This window comes from Falco cherrug, chromosome 7 (genome assembly GCF_023634085.1).
Source record: "Falco cherrug isolate bFalChe1 chromosome 7, bFalChe1.pri, whole genome shotgun sequence".
NCBI classification, from domain to species: domain Eukaryota; kingdom Metazoa; phylum Chordata; class Aves; order Falconiformes; family Falconidae; genus Falco; species Falco cherrug.
The window spans coordinates 34,978,881-35,001,017 of NC_073703.1; the positions used below are offsets into that span (position 1 = coordinate 34,978,881).

The 22,137-nt window shown below is 44.2% G+C and overlaps 1 protein-coding gene across 2 annotated transcripts in view; it reads left to right on the forward strand.

Annotated features, from left to right (window-relative positions):
* Positions 1 to 266: 266 nt before the first annotated feature.
* Positions 267 to 22,137, forward strand: part of DDHD1 (DDHD domain containing 1) — a 68,001-nt gene continuing 46,130 nt past the window's right edge. The window contains exons 1-2 of one of the 2 annotated variants that reach the window (XM_055716653.1): positions 267 to 1,148; positions 16,044 to 16,217. In XM_055716653.1, the coding sequence (XP_055572628.1) occupies positions 374 to 1,148; positions 16,044 to 16,217 (949 nt within the window). In that variant the 5' untranslated portion in view covers positions 267 to 373. The remainder of the gene's footprint in view (positions 1,149 to 16,043; positions 16,218 to 22,137) is intronic. The other variant, XM_055716654.1, reaches the window with a different exon arrangement.

Genomic DNA, 22,137 nt, shown 5'->3' on the forward strand with positions numbered 1-22,137 from the left:
AGGAGGCTGCAGGCCGTGTCTGAGGGTGCCTCACACACGGATGGGGCTGCAGGCAGCGTCCGAGGGTGCCTCTGACACGGACAGGCCTTTCGGCACTGTGAGGCGCCTCACCCGCAGAACTGGGGCCGCGGGCGCTGGCCGAGGCCGCCTCACGCCGCCCCGCGCCTCACGCCCCGCCGCGCCCCGCGGCCGCCCCCTGCGCTTCCCCGCGCGGGCCCGCAGGCTGCGTGCTGCCGCCCCGCCCCCGGCCGCGTCGCGGCGCGCGTGACGATGTGGCGCCGCCCCCGCCCAGACGGAGCCGGCGGCGGTTAGGGGCGGCGGGAGGCGCGACGGTTGCGCTGAGGCGGTACCGCGGGCCGGGCGCCTCAGCGGCATGGATTACCCGGAGCCCCGCTCGCCGCCGGGCACCTGGGACCTGCCCGGCGAAGCCAGCGGTTACGAGCGGGCGACCCGCGGCGAGGAGGAAGCGACGGAGACGGCGAGCCGTGGCGTGCAGCACCCCCGCACCGGCCCGCCCCGCCGCCCCCCGAAGCGCTCCTCCTCCTCTGAAGGGGAGCGGGAGGCGGCGGCCGCCCTGCGGCGGGAGCCCAGCCTGAGCGACGAGGCCGGCGACGACGGTGATTTCCACTCGGCCGAGTCCGGCACCTCGCTGCGCTACTCCGCGGGCGCGGGCGGCGAATTCCACTCAGCCAAGTCCGGCACCTCGCTGCGCTACTCCACGGGCGCGGGCAGCGATTTCCCCTCGGCCGAGTCCTGCGCCTCGCCGCGCTACTTCACGGACACGGACGGCGAAGGCAGCGAGGGCGAGGGAGCGGGGCTGGCGAGCAGCGAGAGCGGCGGCAGCGGCTTCTCCCTGGCGGCCGCCGCGCTGCCCGAGACGAGGCGGCCGGGCGGTGGCCGGCCCCGCTATGAGGGGGTGCGGGAGCTGGGCGCCGAGGAGGTGCGGTGGTTCTACCAGGAGGACCGGAAAACCTGGAAGCCCTTCATCGGCTACGACTCGCTGCGGATCGAGCTGGCGTACCGCGCCCTCAGAGCCGGCGGCCCGGCCGAGCGGCGGGACAGCGAGGCCGTGGAGCCGGTGTGCGTGCGGAGCGGGCTCTACGAGGTGGACGTGGCCAATGCGGAGAGCTATCCCGTCTACTGGAACCGTGAGTGCTGCCGGCCCTGACGGGGAGTCGGCCGGTGCCCCTGCCCCGGGAGGGGGGGGGGGTGGCTGAGGGTGGCCGGTGCACCTGCCCCGGGGAGTGGGGTGGTGGCGGAGGGTGGCCGGTGCCCTTGCCCCCGGGGGGTGGTGGCGGGGGATGGCCGGTGCCCCTGCCCCGGGGGTGGGGGTGGCGGGGGGTGGCCGGTGCCGGCCGGTGCCCCCCCTGCCCCGGGAGGGAGGGGGGGGGGTTGGTCGGGGGTGGCCGGTGCACCTGCTCCGGGGGGTTGGCCGGGGACTCCCGGTGTCTTCGCACTGAGACCGGGGGAGGGGGCCACCGGGGGGGGGGGGAGGCTGGGATGGCTCCCGCTCTCCTGGCAAGGGACTCTGGGTATCCCCTGCGTGCAGAGACCCTGCGCCGGGTTTCCCTCTCCGTGGGGACACTGGGCAGCCCATCCTAACGCCCCCCGGTGCACCATGGTGGGTGAACGGGGGTCTGAACGCTCCCTGTCATGCAAACCTGGCCGAGGGGACTGACCTCTTGCTGCCCGTGTATGCCTCGGGGTAAGGGGTACAGGGCAAAATGCTCTCCAGGGAGAGGGGAGCCTGGGTGCACATCTCCAACACACACCTGAGCCAGGAGGGACTGGGAATCTCCCTTCCAAGTGGTGTGAAATGCAGCACTGGGCATCCCCTCCTCCCTCCTGTGCACAATCATAAAGGAAGCAGCCTGAGCCTGGCTGTCCTTCGGCATGCATGTGAGGGAGGGGGCACTGGACCACCCCCACACCCCCCCAGAGGATGAGAGGCACAGGGTACCCCTCACCCCCCATGCAGGTTCATGGCAAAGGGTGCACTGGGCACCTCTTTAGTGGCTTCCAGCTGCAAAGGGAACTGGACATCTTTCCGTCCCTCACTGCCCTGTGTGCATGCACCTGCAAGACATGGGGATCTGGGCATTCACCCCTGGTGTCCAGAGACACGGGAATAGTTGGTCTGGGTGTCTTCTCATTTCTTGATATGTGCAGGAGAAAGTGGGAGGGTATGGGACTAAGAACCTTCTTGGTTATGCTTCCCTTTTCCAAAACAAAGTGTGAGTGAGGGTGGCTGTTTGCTTTCAGCACTTTTGCCCTTCCTCAATATATACCTGTCCTTCAGAAGGAGCAGGGTAGAAACAGCAATTATTTGTCCTCTGCCTCCCTGCGACACTCACTTCTGATCCCTCTTCTTTAGTAAGGAACGATGGAAGAGAGAGCAGATGCCAGGTTTCCCTTCTGCTACCCTTGTCCTCTCCCCTTGGAAAATGATACTGTAGTTCATCTTCCCTTTCCCATCACCTGTCCACTGGGAAGGGGCCTGAAATAGGACTTCTCCCCCTTTCTTGTCGAGGGGATGCAACAGGCATCTCAGATACGTGCACGGGCTTTCTTAGGCTTCCAAAAGAAGGGAATTTGTTTTACCCCCTCAACTTCAAAACAAGGTGGTGATGTACCCCATCTGCCACCCTTCCCCTTCCATTCATGTGTCCTTTGCTGGAGGAGAGAAGACCTTGGGGTAATGAAAGAAGAGCATGACACCTCAGCTCTTCTGCCCCTTCATTTGCAGGGCATGTCTCCCAGGGTCTTGCTGGACAAGAGAGCATCTGCTCTTGTAGAGCAGACAAGCTGTGCCACTGCTTACCCTCTGGCCCTGAGGACTTATTTCCCTTGTCCTTGAAGGAATGCAGTTGGAAAGTGTTATGAGCAGAGTGAGAGATGCAGAGTAGTCAGGGAGTAGACACACAGACTTGGGAGAGGGGCAGGCAGGTAGGTTTCTCTTGTCTCCTCTGCATATTTGTGAGACTCAGGTGGGAGTCACAGAGGAACAGCAGAACTGACTCAGATAGGAAAACTAGGGCTTTTTGTTGTTTTCCCTCTTCTTTATAACAGTCTTTCCAGAAGGGAGATCCATAAACGACAATACCACATGGTACAATTCACTTGCAGTGTGCCAATTTGTCTTTCAGATCCCTGCCCCAGCAGACAGACAGTGAGCTCGAGGGACAAGACTTCTCTGTCCACATGTGTTTTCAATTAGGGGAGGCTGGGCACAGCTCCTTGAGCCAAAAGCAGAGGTGGTTCTCCCTGTCACCACCCTGAAGCCCCTGTGGCTGGTACTCAGTAACATGTGGTTACTGGAAAGAGATGATGCAGGTCATCCAAGGGATGAGGAAACTGCTGCCATCCCTCTTGTAACTGTGCCCCAGGGAGAGAGAGGAACAAGTGAGCGGAGCTGTCAGGTGAGGCAGGATTGCTCCTGATAATGGAAGCAAGAGGCTGTACTCGTCAGCAGCTTAAAGGTTTAATTTCTTGACCCTGTGCCTTGTCCGTTTTGGAAGCTGACTCAGTCTCATTAAGCCTGAGGAGCAGATGTTTCAAACGGCAACCTATGCTGTGCAGAGATGATTTCTGATGCTTGGAAGGAGAGATTCCCAGAGGTTAGCACCAGAAGCAGTGCTAGGCAGGGGAGAAATAAACTCACTGAGAAGACTTAGTGACGGGGATGTTTTCTAGTCCTCAGAAAGCTGATTAAGGAGAATGCTCAAGTCTTTTCTTATTAGCAAGTCCACTCCTTTGCAAGACTGAAGATAAACTTTTGGTGTTTCAAAGGCTTGTCAGTGTCTTCTGGTTTAATTCCTCTTTCACTTGTACATTTCCTTGCCTCTGTTCTCTGTGGACATGGGCCTTCTTGCCTTTCTCCCAGCTGCTCCCAGCTGCTGTGACCAGACCTGAGGAAACAGCAAGGTCAGATCCTAAGGATTCAGTCACATCTGTGCTTTTGAAGGCCTTGGTGTAGCTGTTATTACCAAGTTATTCCCACTTGATAGTGTGCATGTAGTTTTGGATCCAAAGGGTAGCTACTACCTTGGTCTGCTGTAGTGTGGGAGGGAGCCGGTGGCAGCAAACCAGATCTCGCACTAGCAGAGGAAGTAAGTAAGGGAGGAGAATCTTGCTCTCTGATCACACAAGCATGAAGTGTAATGGAGTACAACTGACTTAAAATATGCTGAAATGCATGTTAAAGAGTACAGAAACTGCTATCCAGTTTTGCTGATTCACATTTTCAGTTCAGAGTGAAGGTCAAAAGCTTTTATGTTTGGTGTTACTGCTTTTTTTGTTGTTCTTTTTCATGTATGTGCTGTACTTCCCAGAAGGCTGCTGTCTATCACAGCTCCAATCCTGAATGGGCTGACAGTTCTTCAGCTATTGTGGCATCTTAATGACAGGGAAATGTTGATTGTAGCTTGGCATGTGCGGAAATATTTTTTCGCTTAGCATCTTTAGACATCTTAAGCACATCACAAGGTTCATTTGTAACTTCAGGAATATCAGACTAAGTTACAATTTAAGCAGAGTAATTACTGAGAATTTTATCCTTACCTTGTGACCTCTGGGATTTATTTAATGAATATTGTAAAACTAGCAAAGATGGCGCAAGAGGACTAAAATTATTAGCATAGGCTCCTGGATAAGTGAGTAACTTGGAGTTGGGCTACTTCTTGGCTTCAGTGGACGTAATGAGGGATATTTTATACAAGGTTCCTCTGTTTGAATCTTCTTAAGTTATCCAGACCTTTTCTGCCCTCCTGGTTGAAGAGGGCTGCTTCACAATCATTTTTCTATAGGATTACACAGTTTAGTTTTCAAAGTCCTGGATGAGTCTGTTAAATCTGCAGCCTGTGGGCTGCTGGGTGGTTCTATTGTGTTCCTTGGCTTGTGAGTTTGTCCTGGGCAGCTGTTGCCCTGTCTGGTATTTGCTTTCCCCTTGCTTTTAGATGGTTACATTGTCAATTTCCCTGTGTTTTCTTACAAATCAATCCACTTTCACTCTCCAGGTAGTCATCTTCATCCCAGCATGTTCTCCAGTTTGAATTTTGACTGTGTGTTGGGGATGCCTATCATCTTGGCTGGCATCTGTCTTGCAGCAGTGGTTCTTAAAATTGAAGTAGGACTTCTGTAAAATCTGGTTGTATGTGGAGAGAAGCAAGAAAAAAAATATGTGTTTCTACAGCCATTTGGGGAGTCTGTGGAGCATTGACTTTTAGGGAAGGATGAAATACTCCGCTCTCAGACACGGATTTGGTAAGGGTTGGGGTTTTGTTTGTTTTTCAACATGTATGGGTTTTGTACCTAATAGTTGCAGAAGTCTATTAAGTAGAATACCTCTTGTAGTATTTAAAAAAAAATTGTTTGCTATTACCACCCCTGAGCAAAGATATAAGATCTGCTGTAGCAGATACTTTACTGATCTTAGTCTGAAAAATACCTGTGAATAGAGAGTGGATCACTGGGTCTTAATTTTAAAATTTGTACACTCAGGCTGGAATTGGGCAGCTATTGAAAACTGTTTCAGCTGCCTTTAAACTTGGACTGGAAGAGACATCCAAGACTGTCTGTTTTCTTTTGTAAGCTCCCTGTGAGCTGCTTTGTAAACAGGAAGAAGAGGCAGTCACTACCAGCCTGTGAAAAGCCACTGCAGGTTGAGCTTTTGTGAAATGAGACATGAACATCAGGGCATTGTCATTTGCCCTCTGAACTTAGTCAGGAAGATTACTGAGAATTCCTGGACTATAATTGATACTTGGCACCAAATGATTACAAAAGGCTGTTTTCTTAGTGGATTTTTTTTAAAATCATGTGCTTGTTTTGATGTAGGAGGTAGATGTTAGCGGTAAGATATGAAACCACTTGTACCTCAGCTGCTGGTGGTTCTTTCTGCACTGTCAAGACTAAAACTACATTTCAGAGTCGTAAGGTGCTTCTCTGCCATCTGCTTTGTGCAAGAGGCTTGGGTGCTTGCACCTTTCCTAGAGCTGGCAGGATAAATTTGAATGCTGACACTACAGACTGGGAACCCTAAATCCATCTTGAAGCCCCACTAGACTTGCCTGGCTGATTTAATCAATGTCTGGTATTTCTTCTGAGTCTGTGTGCTTAGTTTATGGGTTTTGTTTTGTATTCTGAAACAGAAATAGTTAAAACAGATTCAGGAGGCAAGGTGAAAATTGGGGGCTTAGAATCAGGAGTTTATCAGTATGTTTGTGGCTCGCATTTGTTTTAGACTACACTTAGCAGCAGAAGATAGTTGCTTTACAGCATGCTTAGAACATTGCTTTTGGTATGCTGGGCAGTCTTTGAACTCAGTTGGTACAATTTCCTTTGTGTGAAGGACCTTTCGATCAAAGACTGAATTCCTGAATACTGTCTTCTTTGCTTTTCTCTCAAGGTATGTTGTTGTTTTTTTTTCAAATAAAATACCGATAGATTACATGGCAAGGTAAGGCATTACTTTTACTACTCAAAGTCTGCCCTGGGTTTTACTTTTCTGCTTCTGTTCTTAACATACTATCCTTCCAGACATATCTGGTAGCTTAGTTTTGGCCAGCTCCTTCCTGACTAGAAGGCTTCACACACATAGATGAAACAATGTGTAGGTTTGCAGTGCTCTGCGTATTAAATCACACATCACTTTTTGTTGTTGTTGTTGTTGTTTATGTATGTTCTGTTTATATTTATGGTCCCTGGTACTTTTCCTCCTTTCAGTAGAGAGAGAGCTTGTGGCATTTAGGATGCATGCACGAGAACAGGTGGCAAATGTCAGCGCTTCACTCAGATGTGTCTTTGAGGGCAAGTTTATTCTGTGTCCTCAGCTTTTGTTTGTGACTTACAAGTATTATTTAAGCAAAACTAATCTGTTGTCTTACTTATGTAAATGATACCAGAATCACAGAATTGCTCTCTGGTGTCAGCTACAGCAGAGTAGCTAAGATGGAGTCAGCTTAGAAAGTGAGATGTGCTTGCCCTTTGATATGGTCCAGCATTTGTTGCTGCTAGATGTGGCCAACAGGAGGTAAGGCAGAGATGCAGGGAATACTTGGGTTACAAGTTCTGGGGGACAGGGTGTTACCTACTGTAACAGAGAAAGCAGAAAATGTTTGTGGGATGAGAAGGATCAGGAGTTCTGTTCTGATGTAATTCCATCTTGAATAATTTGACTGTGGCAATATCAAAGACATTGAATGGGATTTAATTTGGAGGTGATGGAACTAAGTTGAGGATAGATGACAGGTGGATTTCTGCGCATACATGTGGCAGGGGGAGATGCCGTCTAGGGAAAAAAAAGTACTGAAGGCAGAGAGAGACCTTGGGCACAGTTCCTTTTTGCCCCAAGAGGAGCATGACAATCTGTAAGAGCTGACACTGTATAGGTTAGTAAATAGAAGGACTGGATGGAAGAAAAAAATTTGCAAAAAAGCAAGAAATTAAAATAAGAAGCATGAGCAGTTCTTTTGCTGGTATATCTGCAGGGCTTGAAAAAGTGAAGATAAGAAGTAGTGGTTTTGAGTGTTGGCCAGAGAAAAGGTCGCTTTTGTGACCTTTTTGTGGTATGTTCTGTTCTCAAACAGGTTGCAAGCAGCTGAAGCCACACTAGAGTGTGCCTGGTGTGGAGCTGAAAAGCAGAAGCTTCAGGAGTTTGTAAGTGTTATAAATAGCATGGTTAGCAAGTGCTGGGGTGAAGGGAATACAAGGTGCAAGTGGGATCCCAGGCAGTGATATTTAAGGTGAAAGAAACTAAAATCATGGTGGTTTTCTGGGGGACAGGGTAAAAAAATGTCAAGGAATAAGTGAAATCTGGGGATGAAAGTATAGGGGAATCTGGAGTTGGGGTGGAGTAGACAGAAAAAGGAAGCAAGGTTAGGAGAGTGGAGAAAAAAAATCCCTGCAAAGGAGAAGGGATTTTGTGCAAAGGTTATTGTGCCCTTGAATATCTCCATCTTGTTCATTAGTGGTAGGTCTGAGGTATGCACAGGAAAAATCTTGCTTTTTTTTTTTTTTTTTAAGATATTCCTGTATAGGAACCTACTGGCTCAAAGTGTATGTAGGTGATCGCTGCTGCTCGGTGCTGGTGAGAGCTTGCTAACAAAGACTGATTGACGAGCGCCTGTCAGGAGAGCACACACACTGAGCAGAGAGTGTGATTGTGCAAAAGTCTCGTGACTTCCAATGGGATTTGAGCATGTGCTTACCTTTTAGGAGGTACTCACATGTTTGTCATGTGGCACAGTTGCTCTTTTGTGGGTCAGTTTAGCTTTCATCTCATGCGGTTTCAAAAAATGCAAGTTTTTCTGGGGAGAAAAGAGCTGATAAGGGACTAGCTCCTACAGCTTGTTGACTCCAGCCGCAAATACTGCTGGTGGAAGTGCTTCACCTCAGAGTACTAGCAGTGAAATTTGGCAAGCTATTTTAATTGATAAGAATCCAATAAAAAATAAAGCTCTAAACTTAAAACTGTAGCCCTGTTTCATGGTTGAACACTCCGAAGTTTTTTTGATGAGCGTTGCCTGCTCATCATTGATGTGGCTAGTAAGGCGAGCTTTAGGATTTTGACTTGGCCCATTGGGTTCAGGTCTGTGTAAAGAGCACTTGTAGAAATGTTAATTAAACTATTAAACCAGAAAAACCCTTCTTGAAAAACATGATACACCCTGTGTTTTTGGGTGATACATAGCAATTGAGATGAGAGATGACTTTGAGGGCATTAATCTCTTTTTGAGGGGTTCCTTCTGCATTTGACATTTGAACCAGCCCCGAAGGTCAGCCTTTTGTTGTTGTTTGGGATTGCTCAGTTCATAGTGCATACTGATTAAAAGTGGTTCAGGAGAAAAACAGAAGTTGTTGCTTGAATACTTCAAGTGGTCTCGGTAAAACAGGGGCAATTCACACTCGCAGTGGAGCAAAGCACGTGTTCCTTGCTGCATCTAATGTTGAAGCAAACACGGCGGCTCGCATGTGTAGCTGCTCTGTAGATCAGAGTCTGGGAAGAAAATCGCATCTATGCCAATCAGATTGCTCTTAATGTGCTTAGTGGCTGTGAAAGTCAAAAGTAACTTCCACCTGTAATTTTGAAATTGGTTTAATAAAGCAATTTGATGGACCAGCAAAATAATAATCTTTACTGCTCAGTGAATGAAATCTCTTTTCATCTCAGATACTGAATAAAAAATAAAAGCCTGGATCTGTAAATTCATGTAGCTCTCTTTAGTTTTCTGAGACCGGGATTTCACCCTTGAACTCCTCTTCAGGTTATGTTGTTCCTTTTGAAAGAGCAGAACAGATTGCATGTGTTTGTAGTTAAATGAAGGAAGGTCACCCGGGCTGCGATTAAATGAGTGGCTCCATTTACTTGAATGTCACAAAACCTACTCTATTCTGAAATAATATGTTAGGGAATAGCTAGAAAGCTGTAGAGCATTAAGTTATTGGGGAAAAAAGAAACTCTACAAGTCAGTTATGTTACCTAGCAAACATGAAATAATGAAGTTGTAGTTTGGGGCTATTTTATTATAAGACCTGCTTGTTCACCCAGCATGCATGATCAAGTCCCTGACTGTAAAACACAGGAATCTTCAGTCTCACGATGAGTTTCTATAACCACTTGTTCTCATAATAAGGCTTCCTGTCCTCATGAGTTTTTTGGTTTTTTTTTTTCCTTTGCGAGACTCTACAAACCTAACCACAAGGAACTTAAGTAAGAGGAACAGTTCTTGTCCTGCAAACTGCACTCTGTGCATTTGCACTGGCAAAAGTAGAATCTGCAAATCGTTATGGCTGTAGAGGCAGCAGTGGCCATGGCTGCAGCGTAGGTAGGAGGCATGCTGATGGTCGAGTAATACCCATCCTTATAATTAACAGTGTTTGCACTAGTGAAAAGTCTTACAGGCAGAGCAGTAGTTAATATACCCAAAGTATGATTTTCGCCCAGTTAAAATAGGAACAGATAGAAAATCTTACAAAGTCTCCAACAGTACCCTGCATGTTATTCTGGAATACATTTACTTCAGTGGCTCATGTCAATGATCCAAGTTCTTGTGTGTATTACAATTGCTAGGAGTGCTGTGCTCCAGGATGATGTTCAGCACTTTTCAGCACTTTTAGCAGGCCTTGGGAGGAATAATAAAAAAAGAAAAAAAAACCAACAAACACCACACCACCAAACTCTTTTTTCCTTGGTAAATCCTTGGTAAATGTGTGGGCACTTCTTTATTATTTAAATAGCTTTCAGATTGAGATGTCACATATGGTGGCCTCACTAGTACGTTCAACTTGTGCAGATGTAATCCTCATGCACTGCAAATTGTTTGCAACTGTAGTAGTAAGGAAGTCAAATTTAAGGAAGGCAAGTTACTACACTGAAAAGCAACTAGAGTTGGCTGCATTTTATGAGCTTGTATTTCTTGTTCAACCTTTTGGCTTTGGGCTTGGGGAGCTGGGAAATTGGGATTGTCAGCTTCAGCAAAACACTACCTTTAATTTAAATTTCTGAGCCTTTGAATATTATATTAACTTTTTAGATCTGATTTGTGGGTAAATTATTACAGGTGTCTTCAGATTATGAGTGAGTAGTGCCAGAAGCACCTTAACCCTGCTATCTCAGCAGGACCTCAGCTTTGAAGCAATGAAACAGAAGTTCACTGGAATCTTGCTCTTTTATAATTTTATTCTATCTTGTTTATCTTCCAGGTTGCATGCTAGCCGGTGTTGGTTTTTCCAAAGCAGTCCTCCTTTTGGCTGCTTGTTTAATAACCTTTACTTACCATCTCTGTATCATTTTAGGTTTTCAGCGTTTTGGTTCTGATTCAAGTAAGGTGAAAGAGGGTTATGTGAGCCACAGTTTGAGCTGTACAATATTTAAATTCAGGTGTACACTGTTTCAGGCAGTGTGGTGGAAAGAAACAAGTGATAGCATTGATGTAGTAGTAAAAGAAGGAAAATGAAGGCAAGTTCTGCTCACTACTTTTCATACTGTGTTCTATGGATTAGTTAACCTTTGCATGCAGTTTATATTGGATGTGATCACACAGTTTAAAGATCTTCACAAAAAAAGAGTAGCTGAGGTATACGTATATAAATTACTGCATGTATACTACATGTTGCATATATTTTTTTATTTTAACTTAATTTTTATTATTCATAGGATTTAGGTGATTATCGTAATGCAAATTGTTCATGTTCTCACATCACACCATTAATTACAGCACTTGTGTTTTATTCTTTGGATTTTCAGGAAAAAAAGACCTTTTTGTGTAAAAATAAATAAATCCTTTGTTGCAGTCTAGATCTCTTAAACTAATTTCCTCTAAAAGCGGTAAAATATGTACGACTAATTAAAATGAAGTGCCTTTCATCAGCTCATAATCCCTGCCGTTCCATTCAAATTTATTTAGAAATTCTTGTCCAAATAAAACATGCAAGTGTATAACCAGTCAAATATATCGGTATCTTTCAGTCTGAAACACTGCCAACTGCAGATTATATGGCATAAGACTTAAGGCAGTAAAGAAATCAAGGCAAATCCTTTTCTAGGGATCAGGATTGTAGGGACAAAGTTAAATAGCACTTCATATTACAGAGCTGGATTCTATACTGGTAAAAAAAAAAAAAGCTAAATTACAACATGATGTAGATATCAGTGTATTTGATTCTCCCATAAAACAAAAATAACTGAAAGAATGTAGTTTAAGCTTTCTAAAACTGTCTTAATATCCAAGATATGAATGAATTTGTTGAAGATGGACAGGAGTGAGTGAAATTGGGTGTTAAAATGGCGGTTTTAGTTCATCACTTTTTAATGGTGATTACTGTAATAGCTTCCATCAAGTTCTGTAGGTGAATCACAGAGATACCTTTAAGCAATAGCACATATCCAAGATTAAACCCAGGGATTGTGTTCATGAAGGTGTGCCTTTACTCTTTCCCACAGTCAACAAATTATACTGAAAAATCTCCTCTTGTGTTACAGTCACACTGTTTCCCCACCCAATGCAGATTCAGTGTAATTACCATTAATATACCTCTCTTTCTTCATAACTGAAATGCCACTTGCTTTTGAAGCTGGTGACTTTTAGCACCAATAGGTTCTCGTCATCGTTATGATTGGACTTAGACTTTGACCTGGACTGAAATCCAGCATTAACATGCTTCTAATATTATAGCCATTGTTGTTCAGTTTTAAAAACACAAATGTTAATGGGAAGTTGTACTTCCCCACTTTACCGAGCCTCCTCTCTGATGAGAAGGTGAAATGGTTCTTTGTGAGCTGTGATCACAAATTTGATTGTTTTGGTTCTGAAAGACAGTGTTCGCTTTTCTTAAAACTAAACTGCTTCTGATGGAAGGAAATGTTACTTACTTGCTTCCTCAACTAGGTGGTTTTCTCTGGAGGTTTCCCAGTAGCACCGTGATCAAACCTGCCATCCAGCTGGCAACGTGAAATAAGACAAGCTTGCAGTTCAGGGTGCTGTGGCTGCACACATAGCATGCAGCAGTTTAAAGGAGAGGATGAAAAAAAAAAAACCCAAGCAACTCCTGGGTCCCCACTGAGCTGTGGAAAACAGAATTGCCTCACTCAGGTTTTAAAACCTTAGTCTGAAAACAAAGCTCCATAATAATCTGTCTTTGGATGTGAAAGTGATTTGTATTTCCATAGAAACATCCTATGCAGACCGTGAGCCAGGTATATTAGATTATCCCAAACTAAACTGTCCTGTAAAGATTTTACAATAATTTTTTTCTTGTTTCAAACATGCCAGTTTTTCCTGGCTGAGCCTTTCTGGAAAAGGCACTGCCCATCTTATGTTTGGGAGCTGCTCTTGAGTGTTACAGTCTACTCTTGTAAAGAACCACTACGAGGAAGTTTCCCTCAGGCAAAAAGAGCCTGAAAATGTTTATTTTAGTGCTTTATGCTTAGAATTTTAGAAATCTGTAGGTGGAAATTCCCATGTGAAAAACTTAAAGCCCTTCAGAACTGAAAAAGAGGTGTCTTGTATTCATTTAGTTTGGAGTACAAAATAGTATTCATATGATATTTTTTTAAAATATCTTTTAATGTATTCAATGAATGGAGCCTCATCAGAATGCTTAGTGAAGAATTAAGGAGTTGCTTACAGATTTTCCCAGCAAGGATTAACATCTGACATAGTAGTGTCATTGCTTCAGCAACAATGGGATCCTTTATCTGCGCTTATGTATTATGTGCATTTTGGTTCTCCCTACAGACAGTGCTTTGTTTGTAAGGGCAGCCTAACTGGATCTGTGTGTATTAGCTTTACGGAAAAATGCAGATACCTGACAGGCGTAAAATGTAAAAAGTTAAGACAAGTGCATGATGAGAAGGTGCTGTATACAGTGACAACTAATGCTGCCGTGGTTAACTTTAGTTCCATGAAAGCTAAATACTCATTGATGGGGTGTGGACTCCAAAGTTAGTTTAGATTTTCATAAACAATTGAATTTTGTATGTAATTTGTAGTGACTATTAACTTCTGCAGTGTAAAGCCACTCGGACCTTTTGTTCTTCCGATATTTGGGATTAGTTTTCATTCATTAACCATGCCTTTTGAACACTCCAACCTCTTTATTCATCTGATGGATCATCAACATCCAGAATGTTAGAAATTCAGTGCATAACAATTGGCTTCTCTCCGGAATAGCTATTTTAGCAGTGCAAACAGAAGTTGAATGGCAGAACTGGGTCTTGCACTACTTCTGTCTGCATTTTGATTAGGCCAACAAGACCCGAGTTGTCTGTGTTATATATAGGCAGAGCTGAGGATGCAGGAGGGATCAAAGAGTTTGAATGGTGCTCTGGGGGACTTGGGAGGGGTGGACTAGCATGCCTGATGCCTGCTGGAGGAACCTGGGATCTATGGGAAGTTGGGATGAGAGAGACTGGCAGTGCTGGGAGCCATTGTTCTGGAAAATTCAGTCTGTATTGTGCCACGTGTGTATAGAGGGGTTGCTTGCAGGATTCCCAGTCAGGAGAATGCTTTGGTAACTGGGAGAGCATGTGTCCCAGTGTGAGCACTTGTGAGAGTTCAGTAGTCATCTGTGCTCCTTGCTCCAGATCATCTGCTTCCAGCATCTGCTTCCCTCCCTGCTGTGAACTTTCCTGATATTCATCTTTCCTTGCTGATTGCTGCAGGACCAACTGAAGGATGCCATCACCCCCAAGTGTGCCCTCCTGTTACAAAGGTGTAGTTTTAAGAGCTTATCATCATTTCTAGCACTGTGGAAATAGTGTGTTCCTGTAAATCTGTTATCAGAAAGGATTCAGAATCGGCTTTGGAACATTTTGAATGTTACTTGCCCTGTGGGGAGTTTATTGCAAGGGGATTTTCCTTTTACATTCATAGCTTGTAGGTGCAGTGATCTGAGAGGTGACGAATTCAAAATAGTTTAGAGGTTCCAAGTAAATTATGCAGGTGCTTGGAGTTCTCATCTGTAAGCAGTTAATATAAAAAATACTTCTGGTATATACTAGCGCCCACGGGCACAGTGAACACTAGTGGCATGTCTGTCACGAAGGGCAGTGCAGAGACTTTTGAACCACGATCAAGCTTAGCAGGACGTGCCCAGTTGTGGTGCAGTGCTCTGTGAAGCAGATGCTTTCATGACCTGAGCTAGTAGCTGTGCTACCAGGGCGGTGTGACCGGGCTAAAAACCACTGCCCTTGGCTAGGTCCCCTTGCCCAGCTGCGCTTGTACTGGGCTGGTGGTAGATCAGATAAATCCCTTCCTTTGCTCAGTAATTCTGAAATCTCCATGCTTTCTATTATTTCTTGTTTGTTTTTTACCTGATTTTCATTTGCTGTCTCTTTGCATCTATTGTTTCTTTTCCAAGCTGTCCTTACCAGCTTTTTTTCCACCTTCCAGGTAGAAGCAGATCTTTGACTCGTAGAGCCTATTTTTTACCCCATCTCCTTTTTTAAGCCTCTTCTTTTGTGGCTGAGTTCTTACCTGCTTCGGAGAACTTGTGCCATTAGTATGTACACACACGAGACGTTTGCATCTGGCTGGTCCTCTCTATACATGGTCCAACTGCTCTGGGGTCTCAGCAGACCTGTATCTTTGCTGGCCCCATGAGGCCAGAGGTTGGGGTCTTACAGGCTTGTGGAGCACAGGCACATGTAATATTTCTCCTTGATTTTCCAGGCGGAGGAGGAGAAATTCTGAGCTGAGCTACACTAGATACTACTGTCTCAGCTTGCTTGCAAGAATGGGAATAAGAAAGAGAATTCTTGCTCCCTACAGTCCAGTAGTTACTGTGGGTATCAAGCACAGTTTGATGAAGAATTAAGCACCAGGATACATTTTTCAGAGAGACTTCTGTCACGTGGACAGCACCCAGTTTCCTCGATTGAAGTGCCAAAACTGAAACTAGAATGGCAGTGACAGAGAACAGCCCTTGGTGAAAAACTCGTTTTAATAAAAAAAGCCCTTTAATGTCTCTTAACGATTTCTTTAAAATCATCCTTTCTACTAATTGATCTGTAACTTGGATTTTGTAAGTGCAGTTCCCAAAGGAAAGAAGACTCTGCAGGCAGGGTAATGGTGAGTGGTTTTGTATCTCCTCATTCTGCATCCTTTCGGTAACTTTGAAACCAGTGGTTGTTATCAGTCAAACTTTATAGAGGAGCATGAGTCTCACAATGTTCCTAATTTTTTGAAAATTCAAGGTAACTGGGTAGAGAGCAGTACATCCCAATAAAGCTGGACTGTTGTTAGAACTTAACCCTTAACAAATTTTGCAGAATTTTCATCTTTCTGTCCGTCTCTCACATCCTGACCCTGAAGATTTGGCCGTGTTAGCTCAGGTGTTTGCAGATTAGTACTACCTTCACCACGCATTTCAGCCCCATGGGAAGAGCTGGTGGTGTTACTCGAGGTATTTGTGGTTACCTTGTTAGCATCCCCAGCAGTGGGAGTGTGTAACTTTTTCATCAGAACACCAAACAGAATTCCCTTTCCTTCTTATCTACTGTCAGTTTGTGATTTGTGCATAAAAAATCTCTTGTTTGATTTCAGAAACGGAAAAGATCCCTGTAATGCGTGGACAGTGGTTTATTGATGGTACATGGCAACCTCTGGAAGAAGAAGAAAGTAACTTAATAGAACAGGAGCATCTCAACCGCTTTAAAGGCCAGCAGGTGCAAGAGAACTTTGATATGAAAGTATCAAAACCTGTTGACGGGAAGGGCGGTAAGATTGTTTAGATCACTATTCTTACAGTATGTTTTCTGGACAGTTGGGGTCTGGTTTTCTTAAGAAATAATGTGATCTGTACTGGTTCTGCACCCTACATAGTGAGGAACATTGTTACAGGCATCAGTTTGCTCTCCTGTTTTTCAGCGCATCTTGATGTTGCAGGATTTCCTGCTGCAGTGCATTTGATGAATGCTGCAAAAATTATATTCGTGGATAAAGTCCTTCTTCCCATTTTGCTTCACATTTCATATCTTTTAATTGTGTTTGCAATCGCACTTGCAAAACTGAAATCTCTTGGTGTGACAAGAAGAGTCAGTGCCCAAATGCAAACTGGTTATTAGCTCTCTGGCCAGCGTTCCTAGTTCTGCCCTAAAGGGAGTACCAGTTTTACAGATCACATTTCTTCTTCCATTCTTGTTCAGTCTGTGAATTCATTGAAGTAGTTTTCAGCTATAGTAAATCTTGGGCATTCATTCTGTTATGGAAGTCCTTATATTTTAATGACCAGGCTGAGGACATTCAGTTAGTGTTCCTGGGAGTCTGTCACATGCACTTCACATTTTTAAGAACAGCCTTCTGAAGTTACTGATCTGTTATTTAATGTACACAGTTGAATTGGTTGCTCAGGGTAAGTATAGCACAGTGAAAGATCAGTATTCTTGGCTTTGGCACTTCACTTCTGTTTGTTGGTTGTCCCTTGGTGAATAATCTACAAAGCAAGAGCTGCAAGTACAGAGGCTTCACAATATATTTTATTGTAGGGTTTTGGCTGTGTTATTTTTCATAAAGCAGCTTTATCTTAAACTAGTTAAACTACAACATTGTACAAAGCAGTTACACAGCGTAGGAATGGTTGTGTTTTGGCCATGAACATGGAGGAGTTCTTTTGTGTGAACTGCCTGAACACGCAACTAAAAGCTTGTTAATAAATTGGAAGCAAGGCAGTATTCAGGGTACTTCTATAATTACTGTAAGGAAAACCAGAATATCATTTCTTGACTTAAGGAGCTTTTTCAACAGTACAGAGAGTAGTGAAGTTTCTAATTCCCCTCAAAGCTAGTGAGGATTCTGTGAATATTTTTTTCTTCTATTTAAAAAAGACCTTTTCCTCTGGCCAAGTCTGCAGTACTTCTACAGTCTTCTGCTTTAACAGCTTTGTCAAGTAGGTGCATAAAATGGTGTGACCTCTTGAGCCACAGCACTGTGCCAGCACAACTGCCCTTTTGAAAGGCACTTTTACCTGTATTTCCGTGTGTTTGTAGTTATTTATTGTTCCAGTGTACTGGTACAAAGCTCAGCTTTGTTACTACAGCTGCAGCTCTGCTGTGAGTGCAGTGCTGTTTGTGGTAGGCTCGTATGCTTTTATAGGAAAAGCACATCTTTATGACTGCTGGGTGCTTCCAGCCTTTGGTAGCTTAACTTCTGATGGAAGGAAAGATGGCTTCATTTATACTTGGGTTCTCCTTAGCGAGTAAGGAAGAGAGGTCAGGGATTTTTAGAAATAGTCTGGTCTGTGGAGCAAAACTTTTCAGATTTGAGGTTGGTGAGATTGGGGAGAGTGCTGAGAAGGATATAATCCCTGATACTTATGAAAACATAAAAGATCAGAAAAAGGAATTCCAAATTCAGGCACCAGTGCCTTTTCTAAAACTGAAGTTAAAAAAAAAAAAAAAAAGGCAAAGCAAAAAAAACATACCACAAAACAACCAAAACCCCAAGCTATGTATGGAGTCACTTCAAAATGGACCATGTGTCAAGACACCAGTAACTTTCAGTAGGGGTTGGTTTGGGATTTTTTTTGTGTAGTAATAGAGCTGCAGGAAAATTATGGCTAACAGTAAGTGTGAAAAGTGGTTTTCTCATTATAATATGCCTCTCAATACATCCCTGATCAGCTGGCATCCCTGATTGCCATCTGCACATGGCACTGGGAGTTGCTTTACAATTTGCATTATTGCTGATGAAGTAAACACAATTAGTTGGGGAAGTGCTGAATTCAGTTTGTAGATGTCTTAAATGCTACAGATTGTTGAAATTGTATCCTGTATGAAACATATTTTGGTCCCATTGACGTTTACAGGTAGCTGTTAAGACTAGTGAAAGTGAATAGATCTGTAAATATCATTGGGAAGCTAAGTAACTCTTCACAATGCTATGATAAAGCACCGTAAATGAACAAAAAATAGCCATCTCCTCTAATTCCTCAGCAAAATTAATACAATCTGCTGTCATAGTCGCTTTCCTATTTTTCTTATACTTTAATAATTACTTTCTTACATGAATGTGCCAGTTGCCATCATGAATAGCAAAAAACCAGCTTGTCAACAAGCATCTTGTTGATACGCAGTAGACAAACCTGTCAGCTCTTGATGTGACCCCAGCCATGCTCTAAATGGTGGCAGGAGGCTGAGAAGTTAGGAGCAGCTTCCGCTTTGCTCGTGTTCTGGATAATTTTCTTTTATTGACTGCTATCTCGGGGTAACGTATGATATGCTGGAACTTAGTATCCAAGACTCAGTTGACAATATACATGCAGTTTAACCATACTTCTTTCTTTATTGTCCTCTGAAATCTTTTTGTGAAGGAAATGGAATTGCTAGCGAGTTTTCCAGGTGTTCAGCCCCTTCAACTTTTGAGCAGCCTGCCCAGTGCATTGCTGGCGATGGAATCACCCTCTTCAACCACAGGGCAGGTGATGCTGCTTCCCGTCTGTGTGTGGAGTCATCTGTACAGATGAGTCCGTCTTTGCAAAAACCGATAGTGAGCACTGTGTGCATTACCTGTGAAGGGTAACTGCTCAGCAAGCAGTGCCTGTCTTCTTTCCTCATGTCTCTAGTTTTGAGGTCCACGTTAGGAGAGTACACTTGCATCTAGAAAAGATTTCCCACTCCAGCGATTTGATTTATTAATTCTGCTTTTGGGTTGCAGCATGTTAACAGGGAAATAACTAAGCTTCATCCAGAGCTTTTGTTGATGATAAGATGTCTGTGAATAAATGCCCCATTATTAAACTCTTAATCCAAGCAAACCTGCCTCTGAAAGCGCAAAATATTTCAGAATAGGGGTCTCCAACCTGTGGCCTGTAAGTAATACAATGCCCACGCTACTTCCAGTGTCATTTGGGAGCATGTGAAGCTGTAGATGCTGACGATAACAGAAAGCACATGACAGTCTTTAGGTGAATGATGTTCTCAAGTCCTGTTTTCTGTGGGGCAGCCTGGACACCACTGCTTCAGCAGGAGATCCCTCTGCTCATTTTAGAGCAGAGGGATGGTATTTTAGTTTTCATCCTTAAAAAGTATTTAATTTCATGCCTTGCAAAATGGGCTGCATTTATGGTTCCTGATGTTGCTGACTCCTGTTGATGCCTGATCATTTTCAGTGGTCGGCTGAGCTGTTGGTCTCAGCAGTGGCATGACTTTCTCAGGGATATTATTTGTTACGGCACAACACAGGGATGGGGCACTTTATTTCTTAGGGCTGTCCAAGCAGGTTAATGCAACCTTTAGATTTTCCATATCTAGTTGACCTGGATTTGTCTCCAAGAAGGTTATGTCCCATAGGAATTCAGAGACATGGTTCCCAGGTACCATAGCTCTATCTGCTGCTTACAGAAAGTCAAAATTTCTGAGATTTCTGGAGAGATACTTTGTTCTGAATGTGTTGGCATCTCTGAACACCTCCATCTACACTGACCAGTGAACTCTGAAGTGCGGCATGGACAGGAGGTGTTGGCATGTGACAGCTGACACCCCAGACCACCATGGACCAGGATGTGTCAGGAAGGGATGCTGTGGGCATGAGCCTCTCCCTTCACTGACTCTGCCTGAAGGTCTGCCTCCCGAGGTGCCCAAAACCAGGCCAGAGGAATGCTGCTGAAGTCCTGGTGCAAACAAATATTGCAAGGGCATCACCCATCTCCTCCATAGCTTGACCAGGCTCTATTTCACACCTCATCACACCAGAGTCTACTTTGATCCTGGCGAAATTCCATGTATGTTTTTTTCAGTTTAAATAGTTCACTTTATTGTTGATAAATACAGGAAAGGGCGTTACTATTCTGTCTTCTAAGTCAGAGTAACTGATACAGCTACAGGAGGAAACCACGCTTAGGGTGAGGAATTATTGGTTTGGCTGCGTTTGGACTGCACTGTTGTGAAACTGAATGTCAGCAGCCTGCGTTTGAATTAATGCAAATCACAAATTTTCACAAATGCAAATCTGCATATGGGCAGATTTCAGGAAGGCATCTTCTGGCTTGTCATTACATAAAGTAATTTTATTAATTTTTCTGAGCAGTTAGTCAGCACATTGTCATTTTATAGGTGTATTGAGGAGTAGAGCTTGGCATCTGCTGCTCAAGTCTACGCTAAAAACAGCTGACTGATGATACCTTAAACCCCTAAATGAGATGCTGCACTGCTGTAACAGTATATTTGGGCTTCCAGGTCTGATTTGTTGTTCTGCTGCGGTGTTGGTAGTTAGAGGGTTTGAGGCCCTCAAATTAATTTTTCTGGTACTTGGTTTTTTTCATCCAGGTAACACTAGGCTTTTTAATATATTGGCTTTGCTTGTCCTTCGTAAGAACAATTTGTTCTTCAAACTTATCATACATAAATTAGTATCAACACAAGATGCCAAGTGACATTTTCATGTAAATTCCTAGGTTCAAAATTTTGAATACTTGAATCAAACTTCAGCCCTTTAAATGTGGAAATATCAGGGGTGTTTATTTGATCACACTGCGAATGGGTTATACCCTTGTGCCTTTGGCAGAAATACTGGCCTTTCTTGTATTGTATTCACCCAGTGATTACACTCTACCATTCTACTACTGTAAAATAATTCTATAAATATTTCCGAGAAGAACCTAGGTTATAGCATGTGTTCTGTAAAACAGTATTTCAGTTGAAACCAATTTGAAGGGAATACCGTAATACCTTTTTAGCAGTTGATAAGCTTAAAACTTACAGAATAACGTAAGATTTAGAAACTGCTTTTTATGTGTACTGAGGCAGACAGTGAGTTCAGGATCTACCAAAAGTAGTCTGTTAAAGGAGCAGCATTCTCAAGAGATTTCATTAGTATCAAGTGCCATTGTAAGATAAAACAAGACTGTGAACTCAGATCACAGAAGATGCTTAAGGGTTCTCAGTCTAGATATTCTGCTAACAGTATTTAACCATAATAACGGCAGTGATGTTCCGACCAAGAGCTTCTTGATGGAGGGTCAAAGTCTCTGCTTCAGTGTTGACTTTTCTCTGTTGCTTTGTGGCCAGAGCCCTTATATGCCTTGCAGTGAGTTCCTCAAGCACAGAAGAGCTGTTAGCGGGCAGATGCCCACCGCTTCAAGTGCAGGGAGACGGTCAAGGATGGAGGAGCAGCTTTTGTCACAGTCAAACTTTCAGCTAGAGGTTTAATTTGTGAGACCCACAGCTGCCTGGGACATGGTAAAATTGCCTTCTGTCTAGTGGTGATGGTACCAAACAGCAGAGCAGGAACAGCAAGTGCTGAGCATGCTCCTGGGAGGTAGCAGGAGGTGATACTTCCCACTGCTCTAGGCTAGCCTGAGGGCTAGTTCCAATTCTTCCATTCAAGACCACTGAGCAGTGGTTCAAAGGGTACATCATTAAGTGGTCCCTGGTATAAATAATATCCTCTAACAGCTTTAATGTTTGCTATCTCTACCTTAAGAACACTTAGTTAGCTGTTGCTATCATAAATACAGTTGAGTACCTATCATCTGTTGCTCCATCATCTTTTTCAGGTATATTCATTTAACTGGGGTGAAGTGAAGCTGAAAGCTCAGTGTGTGTGATAGTAAGATAGGAAGAGACATAGTTCATTGTATTTGCACAGAGAAATAGATGCTCAAAATTCAGCTGGAAATTGCCTGAGCAACCTGATTCAAACT